The 15,335-nt window shown below is 37.6% G+C and overlaps 1 protein-coding gene across 1 annotated transcript in view; it reads right to left on the minus strand.

Annotated features, from left to right (window-relative positions):
- LOC104026622 (potassium voltage-gated channel subfamily KQT member 1) overlaps positions 1 to 15,335 on the minus strand; it is a 518,395-nt gene that overhangs the window by 400,571 nt on the left and 102,489 nt on the right. The window contains exons 11-12 of the mRNA XM_075718092.1: positions 10,774 to 10,888; positions 8,558 to 8,569 (exon numbers count right to left, since the gene is read on the minus strand). Of these exons, the coding sequence (XP_075574207.1) occupies positions 8,558 to 8,569; positions 10,774 to 10,888 (127 nt within the window). The remainder of the gene's footprint in view (positions 1 to 8,557; positions 8,570 to 10,773; positions 10,889 to 15,335) is intronic.

The raw sequence follows: 15,335 nt of genomic DNA on the forward strand, positions 1-15,335 counted from the left end.
AATAATGTCCGTAGGAGGAACATTGTTAAACAGCTAACATCATTTCTTAAAGTAGGCTACGGAGATGAAAAGTAATTTTTTCAACTAGAAGGCAGGATTCTGGCTTGCAACAATACGCTGTCAACACAATGTTCAGAAGTATAGCAGTAAAACACTCGGCTATTAGTAAGGTAAAATTTATACCCCCCCTGCCTTAGAAAAAATGTTAGTTTTTTTTATCCCAGCCCTCCCCTCCATTGCCAGAACTCAAACTCCTAGGAAAACAAAAGGTGTCTTCATGCCTTCAAGCTTTCCTTCACTCTTTTTCCCCCCTAATGCTTATACATGCCCCACCAGCAGGGGTGGGCTTTTGATTTGACTGGATAGGTGGGCTGCCTTACTTTCTCTCACAGGAGCAGCCCAGGAAAGCAACTGCAGAAGGAAAAAGGAAGGACAACTGGTATATACAACTTCTAAAGTATTTTTTCTGTTGAATGCTGCCAATAAAAAACATGCTGTGATGTGGCTTGTGGATGGAGCTAGACCAAATCAGGAATGACCTATGCATTTTAGTTGTGGACACCATGAAGTCCTATCACTGTGTTTTTCCTTTTCTTCAATATACTTTATACAAATGCACACAATGAACGCAATGAAGTGCCTGTTACTGGAATAGGTATATGCACATGATTCATATACATCAAATTTAGTCTCACATAAAAAACATTCAAGTTGAAACTATTGCAAAACCACAAGATCAAGGCCAAAAGAAAACATATGTTCATTTATTTCCACCTATGCCATGGTAAAGGACAAACTCACACTTCTCTGTGCATTGCAATCATCATGTTTTTCCACCAATTTTTTTTCTTCAGAGAAATGAGTACCATGCCTGGCACTTTATTTTATTGTGCATAACACAATGAGAGACTGAAGTGATCTGATAGAAGGCTTGTACCGTCATCTGCAGCAAAGAACATACTTTAATGTTACATCTTTCAAACTTTCATCACAGATGCATATAAATGCAGTTATCAATATTGTCAAGCGTCATGGAGCTCAATGGGCACAAGTATATGAGGCGTAATAAAAATCTTTAACTGAAAACGCCAACAAATTATGAATCCCAAACAAAGCCTTTATAAAATGACTCCTCCCTTTACTAGTTTCATCCCCACACAGACAAAACATGCCAATATTGAAGACTATCAATCCAGTCTACCTCTTTGCAACCTTTTCAGTACCAAATTAGAGATGCCTTATTTCCACTCTCTAACTCAGTACTGAGAAATAATTTGAGTAAAACAAAGCCACAAATGTGAGTCTTCTCCTTTGATCTTAAAACAGAGACATTCTTCGTAAACTGTTTCTTATACAAGACAGATATTTGTGGCCATACGTCCCAGAGTCATCTCACTCCCTTCACAAAAAATTCTATCCCTACCCTGAAATTTTATGAAATTATTAGAAAACTTATTAAGAAAAATTTACTTATATGAAATGTCATGTTTTTGTAGAAGCTTCTATTTCCAAAACAACCTTTTATTTCAGACTTTTCCATCAGATCTGAACCATTACTGCATAGAGGCTTACATGATAGATGCACTTAGTTATATTTTGAGAACCTTCAGTGGGCTGTTACAATAGTCCATTTTCCAGAAAAGAAAGTATAACCACAATACCAAGCTGAGCCTTTGGGTGTTGGTTAAGTTTCTCATTAAACTGATGTTCAAGAACATGTAGCATTTTTCCTTAGTGTGGCAACCTGCCAATTTAACTTTGGGGAAATTCAGATGCTTACAAATTAAGTTTATAAGTAAGTTTGTTGAAATGACAAATCAAATTTTGAAAACTGAAATGGGAGTTTCTGTCTCTCATTGCGTTATAGTGCAGTGCCCTCCACTGGCCAAATGTCCTCACTTAAAAATAAAAGGCCAAAAATTCTCTGAAAAAATCATCTGCAGATTAAAACCCCAAAAATACTCCAAAAAACCTCAGAATCAGTGTCGAATTCTTAGAAAAGGTTACTATATAATGGCACAAATTTATACTAATGCCAGCCTTGCTTTCATATCACATGGTAGTAAAAATACTTTGGGTGCTGAAATAAATCCTGAAGCAGCCTTTTTAAAGAGTTCAAAATTAGAGGTGACAATACAAAAATAAGCAGTACTAAAAAGCGTAACTTAACATGAGGTCTTATAATGGTAAAAAGCATAAAACCAGATCAGCAATTACTACTGTCTGTTGAATTTTCACTATTTTACCTTTTTCAGTTCAGAAGTGACAGACCCTCATCTAAATTCCTCTTTGAAGTAATTAATAATGTTTTTGAGTGCAGTGGACAGAACTAGTTGCATTAGTACTACCTATATTAGATGTACCTGAGAGTGAGTATTAATAAGCGTCAAGACCCAATAGCACAAAGAGAAAGCTGGAAATCAGATATATATAGATGGTCTCCCTTCGTGTTACTGTGGGTTGCCCACTACTATTCCTTTCACTAGCTCACTGATGGCCAGCATAGCTTCACAACTTTCTCCAATACCTATATTAGCTCAGTGACAATATGGGCAATATTTACATGATACATCAAGTGCCTGATCATGCTTTCAAAAATTAAGAACAACAGTATTTTAAAATAATCCATGAACATGTGCAAAAGGACAACAGCTGGTACAATAGATCTGGTTGATGTCTGGTTGATGATATCAATCTGGTTGATGATAGCTGTCCCTATCTTAGTAATGAAAGCACTATTAATGAGCTTTCAGTAGATTCAGTTATCCTACACAAGATTACTATCTAATTACTAGATCTAATGATATTCAGCATGATAGATTTGCTGGTGATAAAGTGAACTGTTCCTTTAATAAGACTAAAAGCAATAAGCCATAGGGGGAAGTTACAATAAAGTACAAAGATAGATGGTGTTTGCACAGATAGACCAAAACCATAGAAAGACTGAAAATAGGCTTTGTGTCAAAAGTTGCACACTGTTGGATTTTCAAGAGGAGACAAAAAAGAAGGACACAAAAATATTCTTAAGTCCCTCATAAAACCTTCACTGCCATCTACAGATGGAGGGAACAACTAGAAGGCTGAAATACAGCTGAAAGATGGATTTAACATCCTTTTTTTCAAGTGCTGACCAATAACTTAAAAAGGGGCATAGAGCACCATTTTATTTGAGCACATCTAATGTAAACTTTAAGACCTGGCATAAGTTTCACATTTTTTTCCACTCACTTTGTATACAATTTCTATGTTAGTGGGCAATGGAGGAAACTAGTCATATTTCTTATCTGCCAATCCTATGACAAACTGCTTCCACTAGAAAAAAAGAAAACCCAACACTGTTCCTAAACTTGTTTTTAAGGAGACAAGCTAGATGCCAAGAGTAATCATGAAGCATCTTCCTTTGACTACAGTTGCATGGATTACCAACAATGGTGGGATTTTCCACTGCAGTGAACAGCAGTCCTAAGTGTCCCCCCCAATCTCTGTAGACCCCAGTTCTGGTGAAGTGAGGAGCAGCTTTGGTGCTCTGTTCTTTCAGGCAGCCTGGAGTGAGCACAAACCCCAACAAAGAATAACTTCTTTGCCTCATTAAGACTCAGCCCTCACAGAAGGTTCTGTTCCTCACTGAAGATTAATTTGTGATACTCTTTTTGTATCAGGATTCACCAGTCATGACACAGAGCAAGGCATTCAGTCATTCTCACCCTCAGAGTCTCAGTTTCCCCTGTTAGAAGGAAGTGCTACGTTGTAGGCCTTGAGGTTTTGCAGCTATTGCCTTACCTCAGATCCATCTTTTCACCCCACCTCAGGGTTCTTATATAGCTTATGGCAATCAGCCATTTCCTTTTTTTTTAAGCAGATATTCCCACTTCCTTTCATTGTGCAACAACCACATACTAATGCTGGGTTGTTCTGCTAATAATTTTGCAGATAAGATCTCCCTTGTACAATCCAAGAGTTGTTTTTCATACTATGAGCTTGAAAGGAAAAAAATTGGAGGTGGGAATGGTGGATATCTGTTTGCTTCCTGTCCTGGTTTTGGCTGGAATAGAGTTAATTTCCTTCCTAGTAGCTGGTAGAGTGCTCTATTTTGGATTACTAAAGATAAGAATCATGTTGATAACACACTGATGTTTTAGTTGTTGCTAAGTACTGCTTACTATCAAGGACTAATCAAGGACTTTTTACTAATCAAGGACTTTTCAGCTTCTCATGCTCTACCAACTGAGAAGGCTGGAGGTGCACAAGAAGCTGGGAGGGGGCACAGCCAGGACAGCTGACCCAAACTGGCCAAAGGGCTATTCCATACCATATGATGTCATGCTCAGTATATAAACTAGAGGAAAGCTGGCCGGGGGGTCAGCTGCTCAGGGACTGGCTGGGCTTCAGTCAGCAGGTGGTGAGCAATTGCATTGTGCATCACTTGCTTTGTATATTCTTTTATTATTATTATTATTATTACTATTTCATTTTATGTTAATTATTAAACTGTTCTTATCTCAACCCATGAGTTTTCTCACTTTTCCGATTCTCTCCCCCATCCTACCAGGATGTGTGGTGTTTAGTTGCTGGCTGGGGTTAAACCACAACACTTCCACATTTAGATCTCTGTGCTTCTATTACACCATTTTAAGACCTCAAACTGAAATAGTCAGCCATTTTTTCACAGCCGCATTACACATAAATTAATACACAGGAATGTAGCAGAAGTACATAAATGCTTTCTGAACTTTTGCACAGAACTGTTTTAGCCGGAATTGTATTAAACCCACAGTTTCTTAACAAGATTTGACTCTGTTGTGGACAGGGCCTCAGAAAGAAGAGCAACTGTTGGTCTCACTCTCAACCCATGAAAAGTAATTAAGACCCCACTTTCCTGTGGGGAACAGGTGTAGCTATCACTTCCCTGGCAGCCTGTTCCAGCTGAAGAGTTATTACTACAGCTGTTCAGCTGACGGCAATTACCACTGACGATGATCATTGTATGTGGATCTCACCTTCTAAAGGTTTCCTCCCAAGAGAGCTGACGTGATGACTGCTGAACTGCAGCATTACACTGCTTTCTGCTAAAAGACCAACTGACATTTACCTTTACGTGACCTTAGTGAGCTACAAAATGCGCTCTCAACCACAGTTGCTTAACCATGCTGATATATAGAATTTCTAACTTTTGCTTTTCCTGACAGTGTAAAGAGCTCGAAACACAGCAGCTTTAAACCACAGAATTGTGAAAAACAAAACCAGGATGTCTGCTTCTAAAGCTGGTGCTGTGTATATTTTTCCTGAGACTGTGCTATCTGGGACCAGGTTGGTGTAATCTTTCAATACAGTCTATTGGCCAAATTCTCTCTTTCCTGCTGGAAGTTTAACTCTGGTGTGTATGACAGAAAAACATTTTCATGGCCGAAGGTTGTTGTCATCACAATCTGCGTAACAATAAGACCAGCTGGAGATAAAAAAACCCTAAGGCTCAAAGTTATGTTCAGTGGTCTCCTTTACTCTTGCAAAGCTCCAGTGCAGCCAGGAAGAATCCAGAAAGAGACAAATAGCATTTGCACAATTCGACATGATCACAATTGGACAATTCGGATGATCAACAGGCACTGGATTTATTGCATGTGACAACTCCGGTTAGTGGCAGGGTGTATAAGTTAAGAGCCCCTGCTTCCTCCAAGATATTGTGGTTTGAAACATGAAATCAAGGGCCAACAGACATGACTCCTCTGTAAAGACAGGAGCATACCAAAAAAACCTGAAACGGAGCAAGCAGAGGACTCAAGGCCACCTGAAATAGGATGCCTTAGCAGCTTCCACAACTTGTCCAAAACCTCACATCACAAGTCTCCCTACATGCTGAGGAGGGTTCCTTCCCAACCAAATGAACTCTCAATTGCCACAGGTTGCAGCCTTACAGCTGCATGTCCCTTAATCAGGGGTAGCTTACAGGGCTTCCCTAGACCTGTAACCATTCCCTATAGGTAGCTCTCTCCCTTCCAAAATCCTCCATGCTACACTGTATTCAGTTCATACAGATGTTTGCTTCAATTTACACAAGACCTCAGCAAGCTGCTCACTTGTGCCCACCATTTTAACCGCTATTGTTTCTTCTTCTTCCGCAAAAGTAGGTTTTGATACTGCAAGAGTATGTTAGTGCAGGTCTACAGGACTTGCAGTCGACTATCTTGCTTGTCAGTTAAGCCACATACCCATCCCCAAAGGCTGTGTCACTTAACACAGGTAAAGCACATCTCAGCTACAATTTCTGGTTTGAAACATCTGTTGGGAGTGGCTGGCCTTAAATGTTCAGCCTAGGAATAAGGATCAAAAATCCACTAAGGTTTGTCGCTGCTCTCATTCTGATGTGTACTTCTCCTCATTTCTTCCTTTTATCACTTACCAAATTCATACGCACTTTGAGAGGTTTTATTTGCATTTTTGTTGCTTATGGACACAGATCAAGAATTAGCAAGCTTATAGCTTACCCATTTTGCAGACCTCAATAGCATCAGCTCTTTCCTCAAAGGCCTTGTGATACACAATAGGCTGCATCAGACAGATAAAACAGCCCTGCCAACAATGGATAGGAGACAAGACTTAAAAAAGCAGAAATCACAGCCTGACACTTGCTTAGTCAGTGCCATTTGGAGTAATCTCTTGCCTCTTTCATTAGTAAACAATCTGTTACAGGGATACAGGAATTTGCCATGTATTATTTTTACAAGCAGGCCTAATTCTATACCAGGTCCTCTGTCCTTCTGTCACAACATCTGTGTGTATGCACAGTAGGAAATTAGGAAGAAAGAGGAGCTTCAAGACATAACATCATGGAGAAAGAAGTGGCACTATGCACTATGTTGAATCAAGTTGTATGAAGGATCCATCTTCAAATTGTTTGATTTTACATCTTACACTAAAAAATCAGGTGATCCTTTATATAAAGGAAGTGCTGAGTGGTTAGCAAGAAGGAGCAAAGTGATAAAAAATAATTTTCCAGCTCTAGAAGTAACATTCTCAAGATTTAGACCTTCCCTAACATATAACTTAATTTAGATACTGTTACCAATATATGTAGAAGACTAGCCCTAAGGACCAAGCAAATATGCTGTAATGAGTCAAATATAATCGCTGGGTTTCTTCTAGGTTTCAAAGCACAGACAAAATATCATTTTGCAGACTCTCTATGCACTGATGGAGTCATCTTCTGACTGCTCAGCGGACAATCTGAAAAATTGGGTGGGTAAGTACATCAGAAAATAAGGTAGTCTAAGCTTTTATTGTTAAAAACAGAACTACTCATCAACTCATTGAAATTAACATACTTATTTCATCTGTCAGATTTGATTAATCTCTAACAACAACATTCTTATTCAACTTTGGACTCCTCAGAGGCAGCCAGTATAAAACAACATAGCTCCACTCAGGTCAGCAACCACATGAGATTTTTACCCCTGAAAGCCTGGGCCAGAGATATTCAGCAAGAACTTCAGACAACCACAGAATTGTATCTTTAATATGATGCTTTTGTTCCCTAGCTCAGGAAGTTGCATTTTTTCCACATTTTTGCCCAGATTGCTGGAAACAAACATCATTCCACTTCAGTTACTGAGACTAATGCACATGTGCAGATTGTGCAACAGAGGTTTGTCCAAGGTAGCATGGCTCAAGGGTAGGAACTCTATTCTCCTGGGACAATATCTTCCTTCCCACAGAATGAAGGCAGTCTTGTAGACAGTATGGCCAAAAGTAAAGGTTACTGTCATCAGAGAACATCCCTCCTATCATCCATCTAGCAGAGAGGACTTCAGAAGAATCTACTGCTCACATTACAGAAAAAAACCCCTCGAAACATTACAGTTGTAGACCTGACATCTCATGTTTAATAATCAACATAGCAGCTTACAAGGTTTAAAAAATGACCAGTTACTGGCTTTGGAATAAAGGTATACTGTGAGATCGATTTTGTAACTCGTAACACCTGTTGAAGGCAAGGAAAACTTTGCCTTCTGGCAGCTTAACAAAGTCAATCTTGACTTCACAAAGAAGTGCTCCATGTGAAACTGGCATCATTGTAGGCTACTATCATTAACTGTTACGTGAAAGCCATGTTTTCACTTACTTTGCAAACTGAGAAGGTTCATTGCATATATATACACCTTTGGCTGAATTCTACTCTTGGAAGAATTTTCGTCTAATTCATTGACTGCATTGTGACTCTAGGATGAAGATTTGTCACACTTGTTATCAAATGCACATTATTCCCAAATGAGATAAACCCACTTTCCATTATGTAGTTCACTCCAAAGCAGGGGGAAATCTAACTAGTACATAACTCTACAAGATGAAACAACATCTACATGAACAAACAGAATAACTCTTTATTCTAACAAGGTAAATAAGCGGAATGAAAGTGGAACTTTAACAGAAAAAAAAAAAAAATCCCCATCACAAATTCCAAGGGACACTAGTGTAGGGGATACATTACTAAGTGCAAAGCAAAAGCCATGCTGTTTGGGAAAGCTCACACAATAAAACAAGTATAGCACGCATGAAGACTTACCTGCTTATACTTCTGCTAAAAGATAAGACAAATAATCACGCTAAGTATATCTAATGTTCACGTATGAGGCATATACATATCAGGCAAATACCATGTCAATATCTTATTGTTTGCATTAGAAATGGCAGTTTAAAACCAAGATACATAAATACATCATGTTCTGTGCTTGTCCAACAAAGTTCACAATTTGAATAATGAGAGACTACGTTTCTACTTAAGAATCAGGACAATTCACGAATGAATGCATCCTACTATGTAGAAATACACACATATAAAATGAGATTATCAGTGATAAAGGTGAAAACTGGCATGCTTGACTTCAGAAGCATAAAACTACATGAAATGGTGTTTTGGCTTTGTTTTTATGTAGTACCTTTATAACTTCATATTACATCTGTAACTTTCAACCTTATGTTTTCTGCACATCTGAAGTTCGTTACAAATATTCAGAAGCTAAAATTTATATATGCATTATATATAGTGAGTCTTAGAATTTAATAATTACTAATTTAGCAATATTTAGTTGCAAAATCATTCTGTTTATATGCACCTGACATCCACATCAAGAGGACTTAATGAATTGGTAGCTTATTACTTTAAACCCTGTACCATATTACCTTCAAATACTCTCCATATTTTAATTTATTTTCATTTGTATATTTGGTTAGCTTTCTACTATTCCCTTTCTTACTTTCCACACATTTAAATTGTAATATGAGCTAGAAGCTTAGGTACGGTTTGCAAGGTGCACTATACAGAATAACATAAAATACCACCATTTTTCATGCACTAAATAGTACAAATAAGATTAGAATTGTTTCCAAATGCAAAATCCTGTTCTTGCACTGTGCTGATTAAAAAAAAAGACCTATTTGAATGGAACAATTTATAATTGTCTGATTTGAAAGAAAGTAAAAAATATAGCATGTTGGGAAAATACAAGCACCAGGATATCCTGTATAAAAGCATAGTATAGTTACCATAGATTTAATAGACATATCATCTGTATGAGTTACCTGGACAGAAAGTAACCATATGTGAAATAAAACATCTAAATAGCAATCATACAATAGATTGGAATCACATTGCTTTCAAATCCATCCTGAACACCATTGTCTGTATTTTTCCCTATCTGAAGGCAAGCAACAATTTTTGTCCTTATTTTCAAACTCAGATATTTACCAAAGGGTTTTCCCAATGACAATTCCATATTTTCTCTTGCAAGAGTGAATTCAGGTGAGTTTTTCACCAACATTAACATAACACCCAAATGACTAGTTAGACCTTCATGAGCTTGCACCAGCTATACCATACTTCTAGGCCATATATCACTGCTAGCTCAAGAGCTCTATTCACTAGCATCGTTTGTATCGGTTTCTGCATGTAAGATAAAGCCTTAGTATAACACCTGGATGCTCTGGTCCATCCAGGCCTTGCTGTATGCTTTAATGTTCTGCTTCGCATTTCAAATTTACTCCAGATTCCCAATCCCCCACACTGGAATTGTACATTATAGGACAAACGCATGAAGGTTACTCAAAGATCCTATCAAAACACAATATGGAGGTATCCTGCATGAAGATACTATTATGTTTATTTCAAGAAATAGGCATTTGCTAAGCCAAGTACAAGCAACATGAGAGATCATTCAACAATTGCAGTGAATTCACTGATAATGGGGACTTTCTGTCCTGGTCAATCCAGACACCTTTCAGCATCTCTTTAATAATTTTGCTTTCATATTTTTGGAACATCATTTCCTTACAAGTGTGCCTACTTTATCAAAATACTACACATAACGTAGCCTTTGTATTTTCAGGCTGTATCTATAAATGACCATTTCATTTATGTTTCCAATCAATTCAAACAGTGTTCATATTAGGAGTACTTTAGAACTCCAACTGGTTCAGAATTCTACAAAGTATAAACCTACCTGTAAAATTAAAACTTAGCTGCCTAAAAAGTAAAACAGAGACACTGAGACTGCAAGCCACCTGTTGCAGAGCAATGCTTCTCTTTCTAAGTGTCTGACTACTTCCATTAAACTTAAAGCTCAACTTGCATTTTGTACAAGTGTTCACATATGGTTGAGTAAGATCAAACTCATAATCACTTCAAGTACAGCCAGCCAGAGTAATACTTTTATTCAGTGACAAGTCTCCCTCACCATTAATGAGCATTTATAGTATCAATTAAAAAACTGTTGTTTCACTTACTGTGCCACATCAGATACAGCTGGCAGTGGCAACTCTTCTGATATAAGGTCAATGTCATCAGTGAAGCTGTTGGCCCGTGACATTTCTTGGGTATTCCCCTCTAAACATCTTTTCACTGCACAAATAATTCAAAGAAATCATAATACGTTAGGGATACAATACATACAAGCTCTTTCCTTTGCTTAAGATATTGTGCAATAGATTAAAGAAATGGTTCTAATATAAGACTTTCTTGGCTTTCTTTTTTGTCAGAATCAGTGAAGTTGATGCTTATAACATATGCCATACAAAAATATATATGTGCATATATGTAGTTCAAATACACAGGAACCTCTTAGAAGAAAGGCTTGTCTTCTTGAGGACTGTCTCCCCATAAGCAGATATTCACCATATCCACAATTTCAATGTGGGCATGACAATAAACAGAAACAATCTGACTTTCATTTCCTCAGTTAATACTATTTGATATGTGTACTTTAACTTCTCTAAAACCTTTCTTTAAAAATTTATTGCTATTATCATATAAACAGCACTTTTGTTTCAAGTATTCTATTTGGTCACTATATTCACCAGTTTTCAAAACTTGTCCCACAGACCAGGGAAGACCCTCAGGTGTTTAAATGCAGTCAGCTCAGCAGGGTAACCATGATGGATACAAAGCTGTACTGCAGTTCAGCTTATGTCCCAAGCATAAGAAAGCTACAAATTTCATTACAGATTGAGAAGACATATGACGGCCAATGAATGAAGGAGTTCCCTCACAGACTGCAAAAAAGAAAAAAAAAAAAGGGGGGGGGGAGAAAGACAAAAGAAAGAAGCGCAGCTTGCCCTGTAACTGATGAAAACAGATTGATTACGCTTTACAAAGCTCTAGGCCTAATACTTATTTCCATCAAGTATGGGGCTGACTTCTTCCGCTATAAATGTGAAGTATATACATACCGGCCTTTCTGAGTTCAGTTGTATCAGTATTCCTAAGCAATTTCTGCTTTAAGGTCTTTTCAGTATCTTTTCCTGTATTTATTTTGTTCAAAAGCCATGAAGTACATCTAGCTTAAATTGCTGTGATCTGAAATAGTGATTTTGTTCATGACTACTGGTGATCCTAACAGTTTCTAAGGAAGCTCCCTATCTATTTTAGTTCTGATCATTCTTGAAAGCTTGGCACATACAGTTATGAGCTGGCAGAGTCTAAACTGGAAAATGGATAGGATGACACATATAAATTCAAGGGAGAAAAAAAGATAAATGTTTGCAGGGAGGGGGGAATCACTAAAACTAAGTGTCAAACAAAACAAGTAGAAGACTAAGTAGTGTCACTTGCATATACTGTGATGCATAAGAAGGAAACAAACAACCCATGTGGCAGAGAGAAAGCTTGCCTCCTAGAAAACTAAATTCTTGAAAGCTCAAGCTAATTCTACAGCACCACTTTGGCTGGATTACATTCAAGTTAAATGCTAAAAAGCATACAACATCAGAGCTTACTACTAGAAGAGCCATAGCATAAACAGCAATGACTGAAAATGAAGCCTATGGAATATAATTATAAAATGGTATAACTGAACACAGAGTTGGGCAAAAGCAGAGGTAGTCACTGTGCTCATGTAAGGCATAATCAAATTAAAAGGAAAACATTGTATTGCTAGCAATTTCTACTACACAATGGACTGCTGAAATGGTAAAGAAAGGCCCTAGTTAATTCATGGGGGTTCGCCTCCTCTATAGCGCAAGACAGATATTAAAATTACTGCAACACATTTATCATGATAAGAAGTAGCATTATATTCTATTTCTGTCATTTTAAAGGTTTGGTCCATATTGCCTTATCAAACTTATCTCTGTCTCTTCACACTGCTGTTTGCAATCTGCATCCATGGGTTCTTAGAAAGCCTCTTTATTGTTTACATTTATTTGCCAATTCCTTTTCAGAGAAGCATACACTACTACAGTGGCTCTTTGCTCCATTATAACATGCTAGTTATGCAAAAAGAGAGACAACAGTAGCGTGCCAGTTGTGAAACCTTCACTTTCTCATCATTCCCATTTGTGTAGGTGCTGTGCTGAGCACTGCAGAGCAGCTCTGCTGTTACCCCAGTGTGCGCCTAGAATCCCTGCTTGTCTGACCATGGACATTCTGCAGAGTCATGTAGAACATATCCTGGGCTTAATGGCTTCAACTGGTGCTTGACTACCTACATAAGCATGGCAAGCTTCTGTTCCCTCTTTATGTAGGGTAAAAAGCACGCAAGTTTTCTGTTTGGTGAAGACTTTGCTATGATTATCTGTGACGGTCTCATCCCACAAGTAGTACACATACATTTCATTCCTACAAGCATTTTGAAAAACACAGTGATGTGATTATGTACTTTATACAAACAGGAGTTCTGTAACATATAGTTCATATAGTTCATTGTACTACTTGAAGATGGGCGCTTTACTCCATAAAACTAAGTATTTGGGTGATGTCTCAAAGATTGCCTCCCTGCTTCTCCTTTCCCCTCCCATACTTCCCACATGGTCAGATTTGTGGACAGAACAATTTCTGCCAGTTTGTTTACAGACAAGATTTATCTCAAAAACCTACCTCTAGTGTACATGAATATTAAGAGAAAGAAGAGCTGCTCTTAGAAGTTCTGCTCTTAAGTATCAGATTAAAGCAGAAATCACAGCTCTGAGGCTCATAATATTTGGGTGGTGATATAATAAGATTTCCTACTACTCTCAGAGCCACTTGACTCAATTTACAGTCAGTTCAGGTTCATGTTTTGTGATGTATTAAACCACCACAAGAGAATACCTATTTTATCCTTGTAACCCTAATAATAAAAGCTATTTAATACTAAACCCCTTTATGCTTTTATCACCCATTAATTCTGTGTGTTCCTACTTTAAAACATTAACCCATTAATACTGTTTTCTGGTTACACATCCAAACATGAATGTCAATGGTAAATGCAAGTAACATGTCCTCTGTTCTAAATATTTTCTGTCCTTAAGGTGACCATCAGAATCGTGAGCAGTTATCTTCTTATTCGAAGCACTCTTTCTGGAACCAACTCAGTTTCTGAAATTAACTGTCACTTTCCCTGAGTGAATTTCCAAAACTCAATTAGACAACAATGTTCAGCCATAAATCAAACTTCCCAAAATCACACAAAAAGGAACAAAAATATTTTTTTTTAATGTCAAGAAGCCATAAGCTTCTGAGCAATGAAGTAATTCATAATAATCATTCATGATAATGCTTTCATTTTGAGGAAATGTGGAGCGTTAAAATACATTTAACACATGGCAGTGATGCTTTCCAGAAATACAACTCAAAGTTGTAAGGTCCAGCTACTACATATGGTAAGTTTGTAACAGCTGCAGCTCAAGCCAGAACAACTATATCTTCCCTCTCTATATTTATTTTAATAAGCTTTCCTTTTCCAAACTGACTTTATGGGAATGAATGCCTAATTTTTGTTCTTGCAGAGTAACAAGGAAGGGAGGCAAGGAAATACGAAGGGGAAAGAAGAGAAGCCATCCTTCCTTTACACATGTTACTACTCACAACATGAAGAAGCTGTACCTATTTGATTATAAAATATTTTCTGAGCATGAACAGTTGGAAGCAGCAAGTTGAAAATACAGAATAGTCTCTACCACAGTGAATGCCATAGACCTAGGAATCCATGAAACAGATCAACTCATTAAATGAAACAGCAAAAGGAAAGGGAAGTTACATATACTTCTATTTTTTACTTCAGTGTCAGTTTCTAAAAAGGTGAGAACACATCCAAACATAACGCAGAGATATTTTTGTAATGCTGCTTAGCTTTACCTAACCTTAGATTCCTTATCTGTATTACACTAACTTCTTTGTAGTTTGGGGAAAAAGTGAACTCCCAATTTACAACTGCAGTAGAAAATATGATTGCACATGGTTCCCATTACCATGGTCATCCTCAAATAGGCAATGCCTAGCAATGCCAGGACAAAATAAACAGGAAGATTTTGCATTATTCTCTTCTCAGATAAAGAAAGTGGAAAAAAAAGAAAAAGCAGGTCTCTTCTCTTGCAAATAATTCCAACTTACTGTTTTTATTAGGAGGGGTTTTTTTTCATATTCACCAAAAAAAACCTCAAAAACAAATTTAAAGATAATTCATACCATTCCCACACAGTGTAGTTTCCAAAAGTCTGCAGGGAATTGCAGTGGCTGCTTACGTTTTATAGAAGGGTACCTGCAGTTGCTACTCCGAGGAATACAGACAGCAAAGAACCCTAATGAAAGGAGATATTTCACAAATTAAACTGAGAAAACACAGGCACATGCATAAAAAAGGATGGCAAATTTGAGACAGTTTAACATAAAACAGTTCCTGTCACATGAATATTTATTCCTCAAATTGTTAAGTAATAGGTTGTGTGAAGACAATGCCAAGCACCTGGTGACAGGGGAGAGCTCACAGAGCACATGGATAAAGATGACCAGGAAAGCTGCAGAACTGCATGGAAAAACACAGGCCGGAGAAGGGCCAGATGGGATGTAAAGGGTAAGCTAAACCAGTCTTCAA

The sequence above is a fragment of the Pelecanus crispus genome, chromosome 1, assembly GCF_030463565.1.
Source record: "Pelecanus crispus isolate bPelCri1 chromosome 1, bPelCri1.pri, whole genome shotgun sequence".
NCBI classification, from domain to species: domain Eukaryota; kingdom Metazoa; phylum Chordata; class Aves; order Pelecaniformes; family Pelecanidae; genus Pelecanus; species Pelecanus crispus.